At 40.6% G+C, this 25,637-nt stretch overlaps 1 protein-coding gene across 1 annotated transcript in view; it reads left to right on the forward strand.

The window, feature by feature from the left end:
• The first annotated feature begins 3,095 nt into the window (after window positions 1–3,095).
• CNTNAP5 (contactin associated protein family member 5) overlaps window positions 3,096–25,637 on the forward strand; it is a 229,123-nt gene continuing 206,581 nt past the window's right edge. The window contains exons 1-2 of the mRNA XM_075152917.1: window positions 3,096–3,352; window positions 13,273–13,466. Of these exons, the coding sequence (XP_075009018.1) occupies window positions 3,214–3,352; window positions 13,273–13,466 (333 nt within the window). The 5' untranslated portion in view covers window positions 3,096–3,213. The remainder of the gene's footprint in view (window positions 3,353–13,272; window positions 13,467–25,637) is intronic.

Here is a 25,637-nt window from a genome sequence, read left to right on the forward strand (position 1 = left end):
ATAATAATACACATGACACTGTAAATGCTATCCATAATTGCGTGTTTCTCAGAACTCAGCATAGTCAAGGTCAGCACCCATTTCTCAAATGCAAGTCAACATCTGTGTTTTTATGTGATTTGCATGAAGAAGATGGCTTATAGGTACAATTAAACACTTTTTTTCATTTTTTTTTATTTTGCTAATTATCTGGTCAGCAAGGAAATATAGGAGAAAACAACTGGCTAGTAAATGCTTTTCTTTGTGAGTGTCCAGTTGTTTTGTTTTAAATGATTCTGTAGTGTGGAATTTTCTTTAAAAACCATGTTTTTAATAGACATATAATGCAGCTGACTCAAAGAAGCAAAGGTCTTGTTCTGACAGGCAAACTGCCAAGGTAAAAGGAGTAGGGTCAGAAACTAGAAACCTTGGGAGCAGCTGGAAGAAAGGTCTGTTTCTGTCACACCAAGCGAGGGAGATGAAGTCTCTTGAAATGTGTATGCTGGGACTGTGTGGTGGGAATCAGGATACATTGGCTTTGCTTTTGGTTTTACTGCGGGTCTTCTCTGACCTTGCATAAGCACAAAATGTTTCATCTCTTTCTTGTCTGCACCCATCAAAAAAGGAAATATGATAATAACATCCTTTCTTAGAGTGTTTTGTAATCTTGAGAGGTGTGTGTTGAGGTGGTTTTGGGGGCTTTTTTTTTTTTTTTTTTTTAATTCTGCCTTCTCATGGAATGAGAATGATCCTCATTCTGTGTGCACATCCTACCATTTTGAACCCCATGGCCTATTTCAGCTGAGTTTTAGAAAGAGATATCAGTCTCAAATCTGTACAGTTCATATGTGTAGTGTCTCTGACAAGGGATGCATCAGAGCTACTTTGCATATGATCTGGATTGTTGTGCATGTACAAGTTGACTGATGCATCCTAAGCTTTTTACTCTACTGTACTTTGAAATTTCATTTGGTATGTAAAAGCTGTGCCACACCCTGCATTGTAAGTCTGTGCCTGTAGAGCTGTCAGGTGCAACCTCCAATGTTGCAAGGTGAATTTTGGCTGAGGGAAAGGCAGAAGAGTGACCTGGCATCTCATCAGAGAATCCATTCAAGAATCAACTTCACTTAGAGGAAATTCCTGCTTGCACTCTCAAGTCAATCAATCATTACTCTCTTATTTATCAGAAGTTGGACTGTATTGATCCTAGTGCTTCCTCTTTGCAAATTGTTAATGCTGTCCTAAATCCCAAAGCCTTAAAATGACATGTTTTATAGTTAGATATGAATTCAGGGAAGGATCCCTGGCAGTAGTGGTTTTTTTGTTGAGGAAAACCAAATAAGGATCCCAGATTTGGTGTGAAAATGATGTAATGCTGTAGTAGCAGAGATCCAGGTGAGCATGTCTGGGGATGGAAACAAAAGATGTGGAAATGTAGACAAAGCATCTGGTAGTTAGAAGAGCTAATTGTCACTTCCCAGGCTGGAGCCTTTAGAGATCCCAGGGAACACCTTAAATGCATTGCTCTGAAATAGTTTACACTTGCTGTTGTGCTGAGACACTTGGTGTCCCAGCAGGTATCCAATCACACCATCAGGGAACAGTGAGAATCCAGAGATTGTTACTGTGACTCTTGTCATGGCCAACTTGTGGATCACAGGCTGACGTGATGAGTTCTCTCTTGGTCCAGGAGCAACTGCAGGGAACGGAAGAGAGCCAGCTCTCTAGATGCTATTTAAATTGAAATCTCTGCATTCAATTATTTCTGACTTCAGGTTTTAAGTGGTGCTGGATAGTCATGTAGATCTGTTGCTAAGATCTTGAACCTCCGTTTGAGAGGTTCCCAACCTCTCTACTGGGTTTTATAGAACGCAGAAGTTTGGGTGAGTTTGGTGCCCCAATGTACTTACCATTTGAGATCTTTGTTTAAATCACTGTTCAGGTCACAAGTAACAGTGAATTTAAGAGCCTCATTTTAATTTACAGATTTTTTAAAGTCCAGACAGAACAGCTATGACCTGATCTCACGTGTAGCAGGGAGCATGGCACTTCACAGATATTTTTGCATTGCAGTCATAAGTTCTCTTTGAGACTCAAAGGCTGTAAGTGACAGAGAATCTGCTCAGGACCTTGGTAACTTGTTTTGTTGGCTAATTATCCTCATGGTCAAAACATCAGTGGCATACTTGTCCTTAATTTGTCTAACTTGCAGATCTTGTTAGGCCTTTTTATTGATGGTAATCCAAGAGATGGAAAGGATTTCGTACTTAAGTTTATTTTTTGAGGTCCGTCAGTCAATGCATTGATATGAATTATATTGATTACACTGATTTTTCATATAGACATGGATTTTGATTAGAACAGCCCAGATACTTTTGTAGAGAGCCATTCCAGAAAGAGATGAGAAATATTTTAATGTAATCTGGCTCATTGTGGGAAAGGTATCACCCAGTTTTAGATCAGTCTAAATTTGCTGTCATAACTATAATTTTTATAGTAATTTTTGCTTTTATTCCTTTCCTTTTGTAGCCCTGAAATATCATTAATGCATTATTCCCTGCCCCCTCACTTCCCCCCCAATCCTTGTAAATTGTATATTTACTCTATGAGTGTGAGAACGCTGTGGTGCCTGAGATCCTGCTAACCTGCCGGACTTTGCCAGTAATTAGATCCATGTTTGCTCCATGGGAGATTCAATTAAAAATGAGAGGGTTTTATTATTATTATTATTCCCTACTGAAACCTCACACTGTGTTTTTGAGTATGTATGTGACAGCATTGTAATGAGCAAACTTACTTTACCTAATCCCATCCTTATTCAAACGTTATGGGCTCAAAAATTCAACTTGAGTGTTACCCTAGCCCATCTATCCTCTGATGAGGATGTGAAAGTAAGAGAGGAAAGACATAGTGAACTACTCATTTGAGTGAACAAAACTAATTTGTATATGTGTGTGAGCTTGGGGAAGAAATGAAGGAAGAAGGGTAGATCATCAAATTGCATTCTCTGAAAGGAAAATATTTTCAAGCTTTTCAAGTATTTGATGTTTTAACAACAGCTCCCATCCAGTTGCCATCCCACCAGACTGTCATTCTGGGGGGTAAATTTCAGTCTCGTGCATGAATTCAAGCACAAGCGTGCTCTTTCTCCAGTCTCTGTCTATGAAGTTGAACAAACACTACCTCGAGATAGCATAAGTTGACATTATTTGTTGCTCATGTGATGACCTCTGTATGTTTTGGTTTTTTTGCTTTTTTTTAGATAATTGTGATGATGCATTGGTATCTCCCTTACCTTCAACAGCCCTTACCAGTTCCTCTGAGCTCTTCAGTACTCACAGTCCCAGCTTTGCAAAGCTCAACAGGCGAGATGGTAAGGTTACAGAATGAAATGCCTAAACTATTATTTTTAATTACATTTACAAAGAATAACATTTAATGTTGTTTGTATGCAGTACATTCAGAGCCAAGTTGAATAGAGCCTATATTTTATGCTTCTGAGAGAGCTCTGTTTAGGAGCAATTCCTCCCTTTATTATAGAAAACTTCTATTGAATGTGAAGCGCTCTGTGAAACTTCTCTTATAGAAACATCCTGAAGGAAGTTCAGACAGTCTTTTTGCGTTTGAAGAGAGTTCCCATAATCTTTAGGCTTGAAGACCCTATTCTAAAATGTAGGTGCTTGTTAAAGCTAGTAGCAACTAGATATTAAAGTTCCAGTGGAATTCGATGATTACACAACTCCGCAGAAATAGTGAAAATGAATGACAAAGGTTTGCAGACATTTGCAATGAGGAATGTTTGAGGCCTGGATAATGAGTTCACACACAAAGTGAAACTATTGGGATCAAACTTGGTATCAGAAAAGAGAAGTTGGCAGTATCTAGGACATCATTTGACACTGCGTTGCAAATTTGGGTTGTTGGGTCCCATCTTATTCCTAAGTTAGAGCCTCAAAAAGCGGAAAACCCTTTATTATCAGATTACATATGATTTTCATTATCGGAAACACTAGAAAGTGTACTAGTAGAAAATAAACGAGAATTTTCCTACTTAAACATAATCTCTGAAATATCTGTTTTAATCAAACACTGATAAATCTACAGAAAGACAGTAAAGAGCTCTCTCTTAGATGCATGGCACTAAATGATTAGGAGTTGCTAAGTCATTAGAGAAGTGTTAGATGGGAGTTACTAGATCATATTTAAACTCCTGAACCAGAGTTCCTCCACAAGTAAAAGGTGGTATGGTAGCTATTCAACGTACAGAAAGTTGTAAACATTGAGCGTGATATTTGAGTTTGCTCTGCCTTTGTCTCCAAGTGCTAGTTGGGACAGTGAATAGACGTGCTTATGTGATTTTACAAATGGCTCTAATAACTAATTTTATCTGCAGAAAAGAGGAAGAGATTCAAAGTCAATATTATTGCAAGTCGAGCTCTGGTTGTACTATATTTTAAAGTGATATTAACAATATCTAAAAGAAATTGCAAATTATTGCAATTTAAGGGCAGAAAATGAAATAGGTCTTATTTAGCGGTGCTAGAGTAGTTTTGCCATATAGTGGGGTGTAAGGTAGTCTAGTTTTTTAGACATACAGTATCGCATTGGTAAGGTCCACGCCGTCTTTTGGCACAAATCATGGGAACAGGAAAACAGAGTATTGAAACTGAGCCCTAAGCACGGAAGTTGTTTCAGCAACTTTTATTTCATGTTTTGAAGGCTTATGTGATGACTGATGAGTTAAGCCCAACACAGGGACCTAGAAGCTAAATTCTACCTTGCTTAATTCTTTTGTTGTTCTATTTTTGTAGAAAAGCACAGAAGTAGTGCCAACAGAATTCATACAGGTACTTCATCTTGGGTTGGAGGAGCAAGCAGTGGTAGATGGTGGCTGAAGGATCTTTCTTTGGCTGGCAGTTGAATGCAAAGGGTAGATATCTTTACAAGAAATAATATTTCTTTACAAGAAACAAGGACTGTACCACGGCTTTCTGATAATGTTGGAGTGTTTTGATGAGTTGGCTTAGCTTTGTTTGTAATTGATAAGACAGTGCTGCAAGTAACAGTGCCTCAACGTAGAAAACCAGATAAATATATTTGTTAATGTAAATATGAATGCAACAGGTGAAGACGAATTTATAAAACACAATCCAGATCTACATCAATAGAAAGTTCTAATTCATCAAGTTGATTCAGGAACAGTTAACAATAACTAAAAGGCTGTTGCTTAAAAAAAGGCCTGCAGCAGTGAAATGTGCCATGAAAAAAAAAACCCACACAAACTACCCGTGAGTAAAGCTTTGTATGAACTGCTAAAAGCATTCAATTAAAATGCTGGTAAATCTCTACCGGTAATAGTAAAGCAGTTAGTATAATTCTGATAAATACACTTCTGAGGTCTGAAATATATTACTTACCCATGAGAGGGATTAATCAGCTTTTTTGTTTACAGTAAATAAATAATGAAAAAGAATAAGAAAATTACTAAAATATGACTGTATCAACTGAGCTTTTTCAGTTCTCTATTAGCTCTCAGCCTGAGTAGTCAGTATAGGCAATTATGTATGGGATTATAAAACATATATAATGTCAAAAGGAATTTGTTTTATGGCCAGGAAATGTTTGATCTGGGCATTAAAGTAAAATTCTGCAGCAGGAAAGCACTTAGTTTCAGCAGGAAGTCCAAGAGTGTGTAGCACAATATAAAGCCAGTTGAGCTGTCTGTAAGGCACTGTAGGATGGAAACAAGCATTCCCTTTGCTTCATATTAATAAACTGCAAATAAGTATGGGCATCCTGAGCAGCCCTGTGGAACATCAAGGAACATTGACTGCATAACACTGGGCTTAAGTGCAATTTTTTGAAATTATGGCAAAATGTACGAATGGTCTGAAAAAGAAAAAAAGTATTTGAACGTATTTCTTGCAGTCATATGAGTCTCCAACTGAGAAACCATCTGATCTTTGTTCTCCTCATATTTCTAGCATTATAATTTGTTGCCATGGAGAATACGAGCAACGTATCCTATTCCTGTAGCACTGTTTCTCCACCAGGACATTTTCTCCATACCATGTTGAACCTCTCCCCTGAAATGATCTACAGAAAATGTGAGATGTGTGAACTGTGAGGAATGATGGTGTAGCCTTTTCGCAATGCACAGAATCCTATCAACGCCAATGGGAACCTGGTGGGCAGAATGGGGAAGATACAATATCATGTCTGAGGAGCATACAAAGTGCCAAGCACCTGTTGACTTTGAGCATCCTCTCTCTCCTGTTTTCTTGTAAGAGAGGCAATGTGGCATCTTCATACATCAGTACTTTCCAGATTACCTAAAAACAAATGTACAGATCTGGTGGGTGTAATCAGAGCCACATTTTGTCCGTTTTATGTTTATGCCATGCCTATAATAAAAGATCTGCAGTCCTCTTCAATTTCCTTGTGCCCAACTGCAGGAAAACGGTGTCAGGGTTATGCTTGTATCTGTTCAAAGGAGTTGATGTCCTGTAAATATTGTGTCTTCAGTAGTCCTGGTTGTTGCCTATTAGAGCCTTTGCATCCTATGTTCTTTTCTCTTGTCCTGGGCCTGCCCTGACAAATGTTCCCCAGGGTGAACATCACTGATGGGTAGAGGAACAAATGGCTGTAAAAGAGTTGCTATATGTTGGATGTGCTTTTTTGCTACTTACTAAAAAACGTATGGGGTGGGGTGTGACACACTATAAGGAATGATGTGCATAAAAGAAATGTGCAGACACAGATTGTGCTGGAAAAAGATGCCAGTATCCTTTGTGCCACCTGTTCTGTATAACAGAGAAAATACGGAGGAAAAAGAACATTTATTGATTTTTGGCAGTCACAGCAGTATTTGGTGAGGATTTGGGATACCCACAAAAGTAAGCAGAAGTTATGTGTTTGCTTAATCCTTTACTAACAGAAGTGAGGGAGGACTGATGGGAAAAGCTTTAGTTCTGCCCTCAGTCACGCAGCCAATGCAGCTTTGCTGTTGCAGGGATTTTAACTGTCATTCTTACAGGTCAGTAGAATTACTGTCCATCTGTGGAAATGGTAATGGTGGAAGGTTTGGGAGAGGGAATTACAAGGGTTTTTTTCCCATAGGAAAGGTGTATGAAACAGCTGCTGTTCTGCAAAGACATAGTCTGTAACCAATAACATCTCTCTTGCAAGACAAGCTTCTGGAGAGGTTATGCCATGAGCAGGTGTCACTGCTGTGTCATGCAGTGCTTACATCTAGACTGACATTCCCGACAGACAAATGTGCTCGTGTGAAGAGATATGCAGTTCAGAGATGTCGTGTAATCTGTGATTTGAGAGCTCAAACTCACCACAGATCTCCCAAATTTCCATTCAGTGTGTATCATTTGTTTGACTTCAAAAATATAAATCTGTTGTGCTGTGCTCAAACTGGAAAATAGCAGTGCATAGTAAAGCAAAATACTTTTGTGGAAAGCATATCACCTTTCTGCCACTTCTAGCAGCAGAAGTGAGAGAGCATAAACTACATAGAGTAGATGCTAGTTATGATGTTTCACAAACTACTGGAAAGTACCTGTGGTAATAAGCTTGGCTTAAGAACTTTATATATAAACTAGAATAGAGAAAGAAAAGATTTTTTTTTTTTTTTTTAAATGGGAAACATCAAACAAATTACTTGTTATAAGTGATTTTCCTCCATCTAGTTGTTGCTTTTTATGTTGTAGAAAGACTGATTGAAGAGACAATGAAGGAAAGATGAAAGTGCCCCCCTTTCTTTTAATATTTACTGAAAACATCTAGAATAAGCTCTTTGGAGTGTTGGAGGGAACAACTTTGTGCGACAGACCTGCTAGAACTTCTGAACTGAATTTCTGTGTCCTGCCAGTTCCTGGAATAAAACTGTAAACAAAGCAGGAACTATGGTGTTTCAGAGTCTATTTCAGATATTGGATATTACGATCCAAAGGAAGGTTTTCTTTGGGTCCTGTGTGTATTAATCTCAATTCTGTGTAGGAGAAATATGCAGCTTGTTGTCTTGGAACACAGTGATATAGTTTGTATCTTAAAAACCAGACAGAAATATTCTTTATATGGCATTTAAAATAAAAAAAAGAAAAGGGGGGGGAAGAAACATTGTTAGGATTTTTAGCAGGAAGTACTACAGTCTTTTCTAAGCTATATATCTGTATGGCATTAAAAGAGAGATATGAAGTAGACAGAGAAGAATTGAGTAATGAAACTCCTAATATTCTTGTTAGGTCTTTCATGGCATGCTCATAGGGGAGAGTATTCTATTTAAGGCAGGTAAAATAACCACAATGATGATGACGACTTCTGTTGTGACTGAAAAAGGTAAAAATAAAGCATGGCGCTAGCAAGCCGTATGCATTAGTTTGCTTTCAAACTGTTTTCCCTAGAGACTTCTGGTAGAGAAGTGAAGACCGAGTCATCCAGGGGAGCGGGGGTGATACTCAATTCTATCAATGGAATAAACACGCTTCTGTTTCAGGAATTGGGACTAAATCTTAGCTTAATGAACTGTAAATAATGAAAAATGTAACATCTATTCTTAGACAAAGGCATTTCAAATGTGACTTGGCAAATCCAATGTGGCCCAGGAAAATCAAGAATTTTTTTAAAGGGCAAAGTTATTGAAATTGACTTCTTTGATATAAGCCACATCTATTAATCTTTCAACTCAGTTCACTTCAATAAACTATTCATGGAGCAGCTTTGAGACAGATCAGTTAATAAGACTCAGAAATTAAGGTAAATCCAGCTACTTATAACCAAAGTTTAGTGATGCTTTTTCTTTGGAAACGCATATTTGGGATCATTCTGGTAGTTTACCTAAAGAACTGTTAATGCTTTACTCTCAACTCTGTATTTCCCCCTTTCCTTCCCAATGTGATTCTGTTCACTGTAATGACACAGAAGTGCTTTTGTAAACTTCGCTAATAATAGCAAAGCATTGAAGATGCGGGGCGGAACACCAAAAGGAACAGGAAAACTCATCGGATCAACACGTGGCTCAGGGGCTGGTGCCATCAACAGAATTTTGGCTTCTTTGACCACGGGGAGGTTTACATGGCACCGGGCCTGCTGGCGACGGACGGAGTTCAGCTGTCTCGCAGGGGGAAAAGGATTCTCGCGTGTGAGTTGGCCGGGCTCATCGAGAGGGCTTTAAACTAGATTTGAAGGGGGACGGGGATAAAACCAGGCTCTCTAGAGAAGAGCCTAGGGTCCGCACGCCATTGTCGGGGGAGAAATCGGCAGCCCAGCTCAAGTGCATCTACACCAATGCACGCAGCATGGGCGGCAAACAGGAGGAGCTGGAAGCCATTGTGCAGCGGGGTAGCTATGACTTAGTCGCCATCACGGAAACGTGGTGGGATGAGTCGCACGATTGGAGTGCTGCAATGGACGGCTATAAGCTTTTCAGAAGGGACAGGCGAGGAAGGAGAGGCGGTGGAGTAGCCCTGTATGTTAGGGAATGCTTCGACTGTCTAGAGCTCGATGATAGTGATGACGAGGTCGAGTGCTTGTGGGTAAGGATGAGGGGGAAGGCCAACAAGGCAGATATCCTGCTGGGGGTCTGTTATAGACCACCTGGCCAGGAAGAGGAGGCAGACGAAATATTCTACCAGAGGCTGGCAGAAGTCTCCCAGTCGCTAGCCCTTGTTCTTGTGGGGGACTTCAACTTTCCGGATGTCTGCTGGAAATACCACACGGCAGAGAGGAAACAGTCGAGGAGGTTCCTGGAGTGTGTGGAGGATAACTTCCTGACGCAGCTGGTAAGCGAGCCCACCAGGGGAGATGCCTCGCTTGACCTGCTGTTCACGAACAGAGAAGGGCTGGTGGGAGATGTGGTGGTCGGAGGTCGGCTTGGGCTTAGCGACCATGAAATGGTAGAATTCTCGATACTTGGTGAAGTAAAGAGGGGGGCCAGCAAAACCGCTACCATGGACTTCCGGCGGGCGGACTTTGGCCTGCTCAGGACACTGGTCGAGAGGATCCCTTGGGAGACGGTCCTGAAGGGCAAAGGGGTCCAGGAAGGCTGGACGTTCTTCAAGAAGGAAGTCTTAAAGGCGCAGGAGCGGGCTGTCCCCATGTGCCGCAAGAAGTGCGGGCGGGGAAGGCGACCGGCCTGGCTGAACGGGGAGCTCTGGCTGGGACTCAGGGAAAAAAGGAGAGTTTATCACTTGTGGAGGAAGGGTCAGGCAACTCAGGAAGAGTACAGGGATCGCGTTAGGTCGTGCAGAGAGGAAATTAGAAAGGCAAAAGCCCAGCTAGAACTCCACCTGGCCACTGTCGTGAGAGACAACAAAAAATGCTTTTATAAGTATGTTAATGACAAAAGGAGAGCCAAGGAGAATCTCCATCCTCTATTGGATGCGGGGGGGAACGTTGCCACCAAGGATGAGGAAAAGGCTGAGGTACTCAACGCCTTCTTTGCCTCAGTCTTTAGTAGTCAGAATGGTTATCCTCAGGGTACTCAGCCCCCTGAGCTGGAAGACAGGGACGACAAGCAGAATAAACCCCCCATAATTCAAGAGGATGAAGTTCATGACCTGCTATGCCACCTGGATGTTCACAAGTCTATGGGGCCGGATGGGATCCACCCGAGGGTTCTGAGGGAGCTGGCGGAGGAGCTTGCCGAGCCGCTCTCCATCATTTACCAGCAGTCCTGGTTAACTGGGGAAGTCCCGGACGACTGGAGGCTCGCCAATGTGACTCCCATCTACAAGAAGGGCCGGAAGGAGGATCCGGGGAACTACAGGCCGGTCAGCCTGACCTCGGTGCCGGGGAAGATCATGGAGCGGTTGGTTTTGAGGGTGCTCACGAGCCATGTCCGGGACAACCAGGGGATCAGGCCCAGCCAGCACGGGTTCATGGAAGGCAGGTCCTGCTTGACCAACCTGATCTCCTTCTATGACCAGGTGACCCGCCTAGTGGATGAGGGAAAGGCAGTGGATGTGGTCTACTTGGACTTCAGTAAGGCCTTTGACACTGTCTCCCACAGCATTCTCCTAGAGAAGCTGGCGGCTCACGGCCTAGACAGGTACACTCTTCGCTGGGTAAAAAACTGGCTGGACGGCCGAGCCCAGAGAGTTGTGGTGAACGGAGTTAAATCCAGTTGGCGGCCGGTCACGAGCGGTGTTCCCCAGGGCTCAGTTTTGGGGCCGGTCCTGTTCAATATCTTCATCAATGATCTGGACGAGGGGATCGAGTGCTCCCTCAGTAAGTTTGCAGACGACACCAAGTTGGGCGGGAGTGTTGATCTGCTGGAGGGTAGGAAGGCTCTGCAGAGGGACCTGGACAGGCTGGATCGATGGGCCGAGGCCAACTGTATGAGATTCAACAAAGCCAAGTGCCGGGTCCTGCACTTCGGCCACAACAACCCCAGGCAACGCTACAGGCTTGGGGAAGAGTGGCTGGAAAGCTGCCCAGAGGAAAAGGACCTGGGGGTACTGGTTGACAGCCGGCTGAACATGAGCCGGCAGTGTGCTCAGGTGGCCAAGAAGGCCAACGGCATCCTGGCCTGTATCAGAAATAGTGTGGCCAGCAGGAATAGGGAGGTGATCGTGCCCCTGTACTCGGCACTGGTGAGGCCGCACCTCGAATACTGTGTTCAGTTTTGGGCCCCTCACTACAAGAAGGACATGGAGGTGCTGGAGCGCGTCCAGAGGAGGGCAACGAAGCTGGTGAAGGGCCTGGAGCACAAGTCTTATGAGGAGCGGCTGAGGGAACTGGGGTTGTTTAGCCTGGAGAAGAGGAGGCTGAGGGGAGACCTCATCGCGCTCTACAACTACCTGAAAGGAGGTTGTAGCGAGGTGGGTGTTGGTCTCTTCTCCCAAGTAACTAGCGATAGGACAAGAGGAAATGGCCTCAAGTTGTGCCAAGGGAGGTTTAGATTGAACATTAGGAAAAATTTCTTTACTGAAAGAGTGGTCAGGCCTTGGAACAGGCTGCCCAGGGAAGTGGTGGAGTCACCATCCCTGGAGGTATTTAAAAGACGTGTAGATGAGGCCCTTAGGGACATGGTGTAGTGGGCATGGTGGTGTTGGGTTGACGGTTGGACATGATGATCTTAGAGGTCTTTTCCAACCTGTATGATTCTATGATTCTATGATTCTATGATGGGTTGCAGAAGCAGTGACAGCCTGAAAATTTGCTGCTTTGGATACTTTGTTAACGGTTTCTGTGTTCTTCGTAGCTGCATTGTTCGCTTATTTGTAAGGCTGAAGTGAACGCTGGTTGTATATGGAGAATAAATGTCTGCAAGCAGAAACAAGTTAAAAGAAAATAAACATAGCCTATAATTTAAGGGTGTAAAAGAAAGCAAGAGAACATAAAATAATATATTCCAGTCTGGAAGGATTTGCCTTTTTAACCGTAAGCCCACATTTATTGTAATAAGTGAAGTGGTGAAATTCAAGCAGTGGCTGTGGTTCTGTGTTTCATGGGCTTGGTGTTACCATGGGTCTGTTTAACCTCTAAAAGGATTCAAGGGCTAGTACATACCTTTACTTTTAAAGGACAAACACGAGTTACAAGCGATCAGCTTGCATGTGATCATGACTTCTTAAGTCTCCATTCCCAAATGGAGAAGTGGATCATGGAAATTGATAATTTGCAACTCATGTTTGTCCTTATGAAGATCTTGTTTGTTCTTTTGTTTAAGATAAAATATATGTTCACTTAACAAGCATCTTGTGTAAGGAAGAGGCTACTTTCCGGCCTGAAGGCAGTCCTTTTAGTTGTTCAATCAAGTGGTCTCTAGCTTTACAACGTATTATCTGAAGTGCATTTACAATCTGTAATTAAACCATTCTTTCAAATACTTAATAGGGTGCAAATCAAGATAACTAATATTTTTGCATGTCTTTCAAAACGTAACAAAAAAGAAAATGTTAAAGCAAATTAGAAGTTAGAAATCAGCATTCCAAGATTTGCACAAGCTTGTGAGGAGGGAATAGATATGGTTGGGTTTTTTTTTTTTTTTGACTGAGGATAGGCCAACCTCACTGACATTTGTGCTGCTGATAAAGAATAGATTTCCTTAAAATTTCTTAGAAATTCAAAAATCCTTTTTAACTTTAGGTTAATTAAGAAAACCTTAAGGAAGCACACCTCATGTAGTATATTTCCTAATACAAAAATATGAACAAACAACTGTATGTTCAGAAAGTAGACTCCTCTGTGATGACCTGAAATAATAACATGGTTCCTTCTGAAGTATAATTTCTTGTGTTGTCATTGTCATCTAAATTATCTTTATCCAATCTCTTTCAGGAGCTGGTGGCTGGTCCCCGCTGGACTCAAACGAGCAGCAGTGGCTCCAGGTTGATCTGGGAGACAGAGTGGAGATTGTCGCGGTCGCCACCCAGGGCAGGTACGGGAGCTCAGACTGGGTAACCAGCTATACGCTGATGTTCAGCGACACCGGCCGCAACTGGAAACAATACAGACAAGACGACACCATCTGGGTAGGTCTGAACTGCGGATGTCTTTGGCTCCAGATCTTTCTGGATCAGGCGCTCATTTGGAGAAACGGCTTTGGTTTCAGATCAGAGGAGTGCTGTAGTGGTGAGAGAGCAGACCCGAGTGAGTCTACAGGGTGTTTAGATCTAAATGGGTTATGTCACCGACTGCCTGTGTAATACAGGTTTAAGCCCTCAGGACTACATTGTTTTTCAGACTATGAGGATGCTCAGGGCACTCAAAATGACCTGCATGCTTCTGTGCCTGGTTGGCTTTGATTCAGGCACACCAGGGTAAATGGGGCTAATCACTTACATACTTTCTCCAGGAAATACGGAAATTAACTCTGTGTCTTATGCACGCTTGCTGGCCAGAACAACAGAGCTCATGCTGGGGGAAGTGGGTGGTAAATTGCTCCTTGGCTGGAGAAGGCTGGAGCTGCAGCACGAGTTGTGGGATGATTTAGCAGATACACTGAAATTGCTCAAGGCTTTTCCTAAAATTTTAATGCAGGCTTGACGCTTGCTGTGTCACAAGTTCAATGTGTGGCCATGCCAGATGCTGTCAGTGCAATGCCACCGCAGGTTTGGATGGAGAAGTTTAAAAGTCTTCCTTTCATATGGAAAATGTGAATTGTTAGTGAATTATTAATGAATGGTAGCATCCTCTCTGTGCTGTATTCTCTATTTCTGAGGATCAATAGCCTTGCTAGCATGACAGTATGCAGTGGTAAATTAAACATATTCTTCATGAAAATAAAAGGAAACATTTTAAAGGTGATCAAGAAGACTTCCGGTTTTGTCTTAAATTTTTCTTTGGTTAACATCTTGGTTAAATGTTGTATCTCAAAAGCAGATTTTGCTTTCAGAACATAATGATTGTGAATGAGGAGAGTTGTGGTGCAGCAGGAAAAGGGAAGAAGGGCTGCTTAGTTTTTTCCTGAGCATGTTGCAGGCAGTAGGGATGTATGTACGGGGAGGGTAACTTCTGCAGTTTTAAAATCCATTGCATTGCCACTGTCTTTGTTTTATCATGGTTTGATTTAGGGAAAACTAATGAAATCCTTCTTCCTTTAGAAAGGCAACTTTGGCCCAAAGACAGTCATAAAGTTGTCAAGTGTGGCTCTGCTTCACCTGTCACTTATGAAGTTATATTAGGCTGGCTTTGCTCCAGATACTTATAGCTGCTTTTTTTTTTTTTTTTTTTAATGTTTAAAAACAGTGGAATTTCATTCTGGACTGAATATAGTGATCATTTAATCTGGCTCTCGACTTCTACCCTTGGGACTCAGAAATCCAGAACTAAGATATATTTACAGACTTGGTGTCATTAAGTGCTTCCTTCCATTACGTGTCTTTTTAAAATTTTATATTAAGACAAATTAATTTTTTACTTATCTAACTTTTCAGTACTTTTCTTTTTGGAAACCCTTGACCTTTTATTTTCTTTTGTAATTTTTTTCTTCTTAAAGGGAAACTTGAAAAGACAACATGTAGAATTTACCATAGCAAATCTTCATGCCCTAAGGATCCAATTTTGTGAGTTTCTGATCTGGCACCTAATATTGCACACAAGAATAAGAACAAGCCTAGCAGGCATTTGACAGTGAATTAGGATTTATGAAGAACCTGAACTCTCTTATTTTACTAAATGATTGGGCATGAAGGTGATTCAGAGCAGACCCTGACACAAGTCAACTCTGGAGGAAGGATTTGGATATTCTTTCCCTCACATTAGTTTCTACAAGTTGCACTGACCATGCGAGCCAGTAACATAATTCCAGTCCAGAAGAATGATTTGCTCCACATCCCCAGGGCTTGAAGGGATTGTTAGGATGCATCACCAAACCTTGCTGCTGGAAGAATCTGTTAGTGAAAATCCAAAGTGGGCTCATTTGACATTTCATTAGGCTTCTACAGTCCACCCAAACTGGCAAGTCTCATTAACACCTAGGAGCTTGTATGCCTGCCCAAGGAATTAATGAAGATCAAGAATTACGTGTGTATAATTTTTATTCTAACCAAAGAGAAAGTTGATTCTTTTTTTTCCTGGCACTTTTGGATTTGTTTCACTGAATTAAATTCAATCTTGAGAGCCATTCAGAGTACAAAGAGGAAAGCCAAAGAGGCTTTCGTAAGTGTGTATAGAATTATAATTTCAAATTTTGCAGTGTTTCTGTTTTATTGGCAGTAATCTTTTCCTTAGGTTTTTTTTTCCTAACTAAAAAGAAAACCAGAAGTGCGCTGTCCAGCCGTGTGTTGAAGGTTTTTCTATAAAAGGCAGACCCTTGGATGAAATGAGGACAAGCACACCATGGTGCTTGTCCTAAACATCTGGCTGTTAAATAGCTGTAAGGGAAGTTCTGCATTGCACACCTCAAGAAAAGATCCATTGCCCTTGACTTAAGGGAAGGCAGTGGAGTGGACCATTTCACAGGGATAAGAAAGCAGCACCCCAGGGTAGCCTCCACTGTCACAATCTGTGATGGTGTACACTGTACCAACCTGTCACGAGATTGGTAGTTTCAACCTTGGGAATCTGTATCCCATTCTTTTTTTGGGGTGGGCAGGGTGGGATGTCAAAGCAGGATTCAGGGTAGGAGTTTCCTACATCAGGGCAAGGTAGCAAGTTTCCAGGTTACGTCTCATCCACAGGGAGTGGAGGGATTAAAATCTACGTTATTGTGGAAAATGTGCGACTTCAGAAATCTCAGATGGTCAGGTTGGAAACATATGCCCTCCGCAGGCTTTAACTTTGAAGCTTTTTTTCTCTGTCCTTAGGACAGGATTTTAGTAGTCTCTATGTCCCCCAGGAGTTTGAGCTTTTTAAGATTTCCTTTTTAAATTTTTGTGCATAGCTAAAAGAGCTAGAAGTTTACCTACTTTATTGCTTTTTGTTTCAGACAGCTGTGCGGTTCCTAACTTAAGAGGTGGTCAACACTGACTCATAGCTTAGATGGGGCTGTGAAATCTAAACCATTATTGCCTGGAGATCATTAGATGATGTCTGCTGTATCAATATAAAATATTGATATGCACTGTCAGGTGCTGATACAGCTTCTACTTTAGTAAAACTAACTGGAAGTTTGTGCTTTGCTGTATGGATGTTACTGAATGTCTCACACTAATTGCTCAGTGCTGACAACTTATCATTCATTTGCAGCTGTTGAAACGGGAGATTATGTATCAGTATAAGGAACCTAGATAGTCTGGTGAATTTGTTTGTTTTCTGAAGGCAATATAACTATGTGGAGAACCATTTGACAGAATAACGATATACTGAATTGCTGAAAAGAAGGGTGTAAGAAGTACCTGACTTTCAAGGCAAGCATTTGATTTAAAGTAGAAATTTGAGGTTTCACTTTGTTTTAATTTGTTTGCATTCCAGCAAAGGAAAACAGAGTCTTGAAATTTCTTCTCCGCTATGTCTGTTAAAATAAAACTGGCAGAAATCCTTAATGTCTGCTCAACCAAGTCAGATTTGAACTACAATTTCTCCCAGCCCATCTGCATGACCCAGAGACAAAGTTACGGGGTATTCCCCGCTGGCTATACCGGAGGGCTCTCTTGGAGGAGGATGTACTGACACAGCCTTTCCCCGCTGCATGTCATGGGCCATCGGCCACATTTGGTGGAGACAGCAGGAAGGCAATAGCTCCTTTCATAATCCCTGAGTAAATCTTCCCAGATGAAATTTTTCTTAATCATGTCTTCACAAATGTCTGATGCTCCATATTGCAAGTGGTGCTCCTGAGGAGTTGTTTCCAGCCATCTGGGTATAGGTTTTGTCCACCCATATGGCATATGTGTCCTTTAGTGCATCTGAGACCTGGGTACATAAATTCTTTATTGGGCTGCCGATAAGACAGCCGTTTGCACACCAGTATATATGACACATCACTAGTAAAAATCCCTTTCTCTTTATAGAGATTACAAGGCTTATTATCCTCCTCTCATGGCATGCATACAGCTCCCATCAACTTCACCGTTAATGAGCGCTGCATAGACAGATCGCGAGGAGAATCAGAAAACCTCTTACGTTTTCACTCAGCCTGTGTTTATGATGTTAGTAAATTCTGCAGCTGGAGTTGAAGACAAGACAGATTAGCCATTTAAAACCAATTTTCCAACCCCATTTGTATTTAAATAATCTTGTTACAAAAGGACTCTGTGGTTCAGAGCAAACTAGACTTATAATTATATTTTCAATATGGATAAATCAGCTGTGTGTGGACACACTAGCTATTGACTGGGAGACGTAAAATATAAATCTTATTGCTTGTAACAAGTAAATGATTTTTCAGTGTTTTTAAGTGTTGAATAATTCAGAATTTACTTTACCTGCGTACGCACCACAGCTTGAGTCAGTCCAAATTGTGTATATTACTGGGACAAAAGTGTGGGCTGTGATACAATGCTATTTCATTTTAGATAGCAATTTTTATCCTATCTATATTGAAAAATACTTTGCAAAGCTGAAAAATGCAATTATGCAGGAAGACACAAGGGAAAGGGGATGGAGCAGGCCTAGGTGTATGCAACAAAAGGAGAAAAGAGATGTTCTTTAGAGAAGGTTTTGAAAGGAGAAGGGGAAGTTATGGAATTGGAGATAAAGGGAGACTGCTCTGACGGTGGCAGAGAAGGCTCTTATATTAGAACAATGAATCTGTGCAGAAAGGCAATGAAGGGGAAAAATGGCATAAATAGCAAGGAGATACTTCATACTCTGTACAAACACATGCACGTACTTGCACATATTAAGCAGATGTTTGGAGTTGACTGTTAGTTGGTGAAGCTTTTTACACATGTGCTGTCAACCGCACACGGAAGGGAGAAGATGGCTTTGGGTGGAAGGGAGACTACGAGCCCTAACCCCAAAGCTGGATCACAAGATAGGAAGTGCATCTCTCGTGTTGGACCATGACGCGTGGGTCATGGTCCAGTGCAGATCTTCCCCCACAGAGAAGTGCCACAGTGTCAGTCCCACTCCTTGCAGGGGTGAGGGTGCTGTGTGAGGGCTGGAGAGTTGACAGGAGGCTGAGGATGCACTAGGAATATATAATTCTCAGAGGAGCAGGAAAAGTGTTTAACAGAGGTGATAAAGATCCCTTGCATCACCTTTCCTCGGGAAAACTCCTGCTTGCATGTGTGAGCTTTTGCTGAACCAGGGTCTTTTCTAATGAAAACTAGAGGAGGGTCACTCTTAATTGTCTTATAAATTACAGGAGTGCTGTAAACTTTCCCATTTCCACTCTAGCTGGATAATGATTGTGGAACTGTTTTGGTGAGTTAATTATCGTGAACATAGTTAGAATATTAATCTTCTTGTCAGATTTATAGTTGTGCTCATTTATTCTAAAGCATCTTTTAGCTCCTAGTCCTAACGCTCTCCAAGCAAGGCCAGGGCAAAATTCTACCCATAGCAATGAGAAGTCCTACACTGCTTGGATTAGAAAATGAGTTTCTGCTTGTCTTGTTATAATGCTTCCCACTGTACTAGTGTTCAGATATATTTCATCTCCTCTATGCACAGTAATTATTGCCAGGCAAATAAGTGTTAAACAGAAAATATCTATGAATTATTTTCTTTTCTTTCACCTTTGCTCTAAGAAGCAAAGAAGAAAAAAACCCAATTGCTACTTTCAAGTAGGAATGAAGGAACCAATTCAGTCTTGCTTCAGGGAAGCAAGGCTTTTCCTATAAGAGCTATGTTATTACAGGTTTTGAAGAGGCAACCATTACCCATTGGTGGTATTTAGGACTGTTCTGATTAAGACTCTCTGATTCCAAGATGCTGTTCGGATGTTACTAATTTGCTTCTAATTCTGGTTTAGCTTACTGAGCTGGCTGCAAATGTGGCCTCTTGAGCATGTTCTCAGAAAATCTTTCTTGATCACCAGGGCAGTTCTCTATTTGGGAGGATAATTCAAAGTGTCAGTATATCTGTTTTTGTTAAGTGCACTCCGTATGGATTTATGCCTGAATAAAATGGATATACTTAGATTGCAAATTACCCTTTAGGGTTGAGATACTTGAGTTAGCCTTAAGCTAACTGAATTTTGTATGAATTCTGTGCCCTTACAATGTGCTTTTATAGTTGGTTAACTGTAAAGCAATATTAAGGTGGAGTCTAGAGAATTTAATGTTGATATTAACATCATATCCATCAGTAATGTCTTCAGCAATTCTCCGTGCTTGGTATTTGGCAGCAGTTCACCCTGACCTAGGAAACTGCAAGAAATGTGGTTATTTGCAGTCTGTGCCATCATCACTGACCTCCCAGTCCTATTCCTTTGCAAGTTGCCTGAAATTTACCTGTTCTGTAACCATTTAGCATAGGAAGGCTGTGAAATGTTTCTTGATTTCTCATTCCTACATTCCAGATCTTCTGTACAATGTTGTCTCTTTACTGCTTCATGCCACCTATAGGGACTATAGGGTATGACTCCATAGTGTTGGCCCTAACGGATTGGAGTGGAAGGAGTGTTTGGCATGGTTCTGGTTGGTAAAGTCTGGCCCTAAAACATATGTGTCTTCCAACCGCCTTTGGCAGATTTGTCTGCCACAGCCAGAAAGCTATTGTTTTCCCTTCCAGGCATCTATTAAGAGAATAAATGTTAGTGGCAGCACACTAAGATGACTAATGTGGAAAAATAGTGGACATTTCCTCTCAGATGGAGGATTTTAGTCAGAAACTCCTTTATATCAATAAACCAAGTTTCATTATTCTTGTTTGCAAATCGTGTTCTATGGTATGTGAAGCTATAAATAGGTGCCTTTACAAATTATAAATAAATATGGAACAAATAGAGCTTTAATCTATTTGTAGTTTCACCTCTGGTGAGCAAATGACCATTTGCAAATGGACTAAAATGAGAAAGCAGTGTAGAGCAAAGAACAAATGGTAAAGCTGTTTTGCTAAAGGAAAATGCATCATTAATTTGTTCGTAGCAAACAATTTAAAAAGATTAGCCAAATAAAAACATCCCAGGGATAAGCACTAAAGCTGATCCGCCCACAGCTGAAAACCATTCTGAAACAATAATAGTTGGATTGACTGCGGTGCTGCAGTGAGAAGTTACCTGACTCCTCAAATTGCCTCCATAGCTATAGATACTCAACCAGGAAAGAGCCTTTACAGAATACAATATGCAAATATTTTTCTTCTACAGTTTCCCAGTGAAGCCTGTGCTAATTTCCATAGTCCTTCTGGGTCATATTAATCAGGATTGAGTGGCTTCTGGGGTTGGTAAAGAGATCTGGAGTTTTTATCATCTTAAAAAGCCTGTTCAAATTGAATGATTCTAATGCAAACAGCTCATCTGTATTGTGTGCTGCTGAGCATCCTGATAGCAGCCAGATCAATGGCTAAATGCATAAGGAGAAACACTTGACATCTTTGGGAGTTGTTTGTGCGGGGTCCTTACTGGGAGGGTGATGGGAGCTTTTGGGACGTTTGCTCATGGAGTATGTGGAGACAGGAAGATACAAACAACAACAAAACAACTGGATATGCTTCCAGAGCTCAGGTCTTAGTGAGTTTCTTTGCAGTTGGCCTTCAGTAACTGCTGTAAGATTGTACCTATCTTGCTCTGAGCCCTTTCTAAACTTTGGATTATTCCTGTAGCGAGAAGCTCATGAACAGAGTAGAAACCTGTTGCTTGTGGCTGGTGGAAATGGTACATAAGAAGAAGAGGCAAACCACTCTAGGACTGGGATTTTACTAAAATATTAAACATTGATAGAATATTGGCTAAGTAAAGGAGTGTGATGTTATATAGACACCAGGTTTCGTGATAAGACATGCTAGTAAACTGGTGAGCCCCTTGGAAGGACAAGAGGAGAAAGGAGAGATTTACCGTGATACCTGAAATGGAGATGAGGAGACAGAGGAGGAGAGAGACAGACAAAGAGATAGAAAGCTATAGATAATGTTCAGAGGTTTAATACCTAAGATGGAAATAAAGACCTTTTTCATTACGTCTTCAGTCAGCATCAGCAGAAACCAAGGATCTCTTATTTCTTCTCATCCTCTTCTTGTCTCCTTGGTTAGCAGATTTGTATGCCACTTTGAGTTAATATATTTGGTGTTTCCTACTACTAGACACTCATCAGCTGCAAAGAGGCCCCTACAAACTATTTCTGAGATACTTTCTTGAAAAAGGGTTGTATTCACGTAAACATTTCTTCAACGTTAAAATTGGGTCTTTGCATAGTGGCAATACAGGTGTGGGGAGATGGAAAATCAGGTATCGTGCAAGGACCTGGATGATTTAGAGAGAGGACCTTAATGTATTAAAACTTTAATTTTTTTAGGCTATTTGTGAAAGTTTCCATGTTCTGTAAGTCTCTTCAGTTATGTGGGTATTCTGCTGCATTTCTCTTTTATGGTCTGATTGGGAGACTATTGCTGTTGCTGGGGTCCTTCATCTTCAGGGATCCCAGAACTGTAAGAATAAAGAAATGTACTGGCTAAAAGTCTACTCCACAATTCTTCTTTGGATGAACACAGGGACCAATTACTTTTTCTACTGAACTGACTTACAAAGTAGAAACTGATGTTTCTACTTAACTGAGGTGACCCTGTTATATATTTAAAAAAGAAAACAAAAACTAAACAGCCTCCCAATTAGAATTGTCTGATAATATTTTCTTGCCTTTGTGCTAACACAGAAATTCTGTAGTGACATCATCTTTACAGTGTTGGAAATATGCTCTTTGCAGATTTCACTCCCTCCCAACCCTCCAGTAATTTCAGTATAATATAGATTTATTTTTCAGAGGCTGAAAAAAATAGGGTTTTTTTTTACCTCGCGGAAAGAACTTTAAAATTATTTGTTTTCATTCTCATTAGGAAGTTCTATTGGATTTTTTTTTTTTTTAACTGCCCATGCCTGTACTGGAATATTCAAAGTCTGGAAATAGTGTTTCTCTAATGCCCAATATAGACAGAATATAAATATTTAACATATTTTATAATATATGTTGCTTAATTAAGAAAGAAAAAATAATTAGTGAGATTACTGATATTTTAAAAAATGAATAGAAGTATTATTCTTAATATGGAGGACCTTTTTTAATACATTGCCTTTCCAAATGTGTGGTGTATATTTTATGTTCTTTCAGTAGCTTCCAAGTTTTATTGTATGAGAATTTTAAAGATGCTTATATAATCATTAATCTTGAAGGTCATTATACCAATTGTACTTTTGAATCTCAAAGCTGTTTCTCAGGGGAAGGGGGAAGGATGGAAATCCTTAGAAGATCCCTTGAGGTACAAAAAAAGTAAGAACAAAAATCGGTATCTGCAGAATAAATAAGCCTGTCCATGTTCCTTTGAAATTTAACTTAACTTTTTAATATGCATCTGACACTTTTGGGGAGCTGCATACACCTGTTCTGCAGGATTCAGCTTATGTTTATGGAGTTAAGTAATCAAAGGTAAAATAAAGTGTGAGCAAATCAAGATAGAGAGTAAATCCTGAAGTAGTATTACTTGAAGAACTTTCATCCTTCAGGGAATAAGTATTCATGAGCTGGGGGTAGAAATGCAGTCCTGGAAACATGATAAAAGGTTCCATATATATACACACACCTTTACAGCTTGGAGGAGAGATGAGATTTGGCTCAAATAAAAACTAGTCAAGCTGCTGTACGCAGGGAACACTTAATGTGAGTCACTTATTTTTATTTTAAATATACAGACTCCCACATCAGTGATAAGAACGGACAAATCTTCTCTGGAGAAGATTCTTGCTTTCCTGAGATGAGGTTTGGTAGACTTTGGAGAATTTATGTGGAGAGACTGGCTGTCTTCGAGTGTTTCATGTTTAGGTTCAGTTCTCAAAAATAATGATTTCATTTACAATAGCTCCCATTTGGAAATTAGGCCTATCAGTTTAAATTATGTGTCATGGTTGCCTCAGGAGGGGTCTATGTCTTGACAGAATGTCAAGAAAGCATCCAAACTTGTGCCAGTTAATTTAAGAAAGCTGATCCAAAAGAAGTTTACACCTTCCAGTTGGGAACTGTTTTGAAGACTAAAGCCAGGCTGGCAATGCTTAGCAATTATATATAATCTCCTTCAATAAATCCCCACAAATCCAAGAGGTGCAGGTCCTTTCTGATGGCACTGGGATGGTAGCTGATTTTGGTTGATGCTTTCAAATCTTTTCTTTGTGTGATCTTGGGGGAAAATTGAGATTCTTGAGATTGTGGGGCAGGAGTTTTATAGTAGTATCAAAAGAAAACTGCAGTCTAAGTTCTGGATCCAGGTTTTCTAATTCTATTTCACACTTCGGTGTCATCGGAAGACTTTCTAAACATCTAAAGTGTGTCCTACATTCTCCGTGCAAGACCCAAACCTCGGTTTTCCTGGTAGTCTCTGGGCACAGATGCTCATGCTGCACCACAGAGCTGGTCCACAGTTACTCAGCTCTCCTTGTCAAGTCCTTCAGACCAACAGCGTTTGTAATGACAGTCATAATATATGTGTGCCTGGCGAACAAAATCTTTCCATTAGCAATATCCGTTAATGGTAACACTTGCAAGTTGCACATGGTCAGCAGATGCTTCTTGGTGCTTTCTCATTTGGACTTCAGTTAAAAGAATTAACTAGGAGAAGGAAAGAAAAAATATTGAAAAAAATGCCTCCTGAAAAGCGTTCTGTGGTCTACTACTCAGTAAATAAGTACACATAGAATTTAGTCAGGAGAGCAGATACCAAGATTCATCCTCTTTGAAGGATATCTTTCAGATATTGCCTTCTTGCATTAGCTGGTGCTTCAGGGAAAAGATTTTCTCTCCAAGGAAGAGGGCACACTTCATTATTTTTCCCATAAAGTAGTCTCTGGGGGAAAAAAATATTTCTTTAGAAATTTAGGTAAAATTTCCACCTCATGGCTTCTAAGTTGTTTACAATGGAATAATTGTTCAAGCATCTGTCACTGTGTTCGTTACATAGGTACATTCTTTACAATAGGTAGTTTTCCTTGCTTTTAATTTGTGTCCCAGATGTATATATTCAGGCTTTTATGTGTACCCAATATGTGGTCCTTTATAAGCACACTCTAATCTCTTTAAACTTTCTAATTTCAGCTTGTTTCTTGTTACAAGATCACAAGCACACAAGCAAAGCCAAAAATGATTTATGCTGAAGAAAATTTGGAGCTAGTGCACTGATGTAGCCCTTTCTTGGTTTTGTTTTCTCTGGAAGGAAAATCAAAACTTTCTTGTTTTTGGTGTTGAGAACAATTTTGTAATGTCTAAGCAGAGTTGGATCCTTTCCCAAGTTTCTTGGTCCTTTACGTCAGTGCAGACAGCTGAAGTGTGCAGCTGATTTCTGTAGAGAGCACATTGTGTTAACAAATTACACACAACAAACCATAACAAAGTTCAGTCAGCCAAAGTAAAAGCTATCCCCGTAGAATGAATTCGAAAATTTCAAGTAGTTGTGATTTGTATAGCAGTCATGTAGTTCATGATTGACATGTTTACAGGTAGCAACTTCTTGTTGGCAGTAAATCTCAAGATTAGGTACTATAGTGAGGAAAAAGCATTCAGATGTGCTCTCCCATCCTGCTATCTGCAGAACCTGTGGGACTCATAAAAATACACACAAAGAAAGGGCAAGATAGTCACCCTTCAAGAAACTGATTCTTTGAAATCTGACGGCCATGGAGGTCATGTCTAGTAGCTTCTGAGTGTGCTGCTGAATTTCCTTGTAGGAGGAGGATATTTTGTGTACTGCAGAAATGCAAAAGATATCTTCACAAATTCTCCTGCTCATGCTGTTTCCCTCTTTTTTTTTTTTTTTTCCTTCTTTCTCTCATTTTACTTTTTCCCTTAACAACTCATCTATCTCATGAGACCGGGCCACATTAGACACATTAGACATTAGACTGCTTTTGTTTTGGTTGCTTCTCCAACTTGAGTATGTATTGTAGTGAAGAGGATAGCAAAGATTAAAACCTAGATAGCCTTTACTTTCCTTAGAGTTCAGGGGGTTGTTTAATTTCTCTGTGGAAATTATCAAGTGGAAAACCATCTAAAGACACTTACTGAGAATTTCCAAATTACCTCAGTATCTCCTTTTTAGCGAGAAAACTTTCTGTTACCTCCACTTAAAGCAAGTAGTAACTGACTTTGAACAATGCTTTCTGAAATCTGTGAGGTTAT

This window comes from Calonectris borealis, chromosome 6 (genome assembly GCF_964195595.1).
Source record: "Calonectris borealis chromosome 6, bCalBor7.hap1.2, whole genome shotgun sequence".
In the NCBI taxonomy this organism is placed as follows: Eukaryota; Metazoa; Chordata; class Aves; order Procellariiformes; family Procellariidae; genus Calonectris; species Calonectris borealis.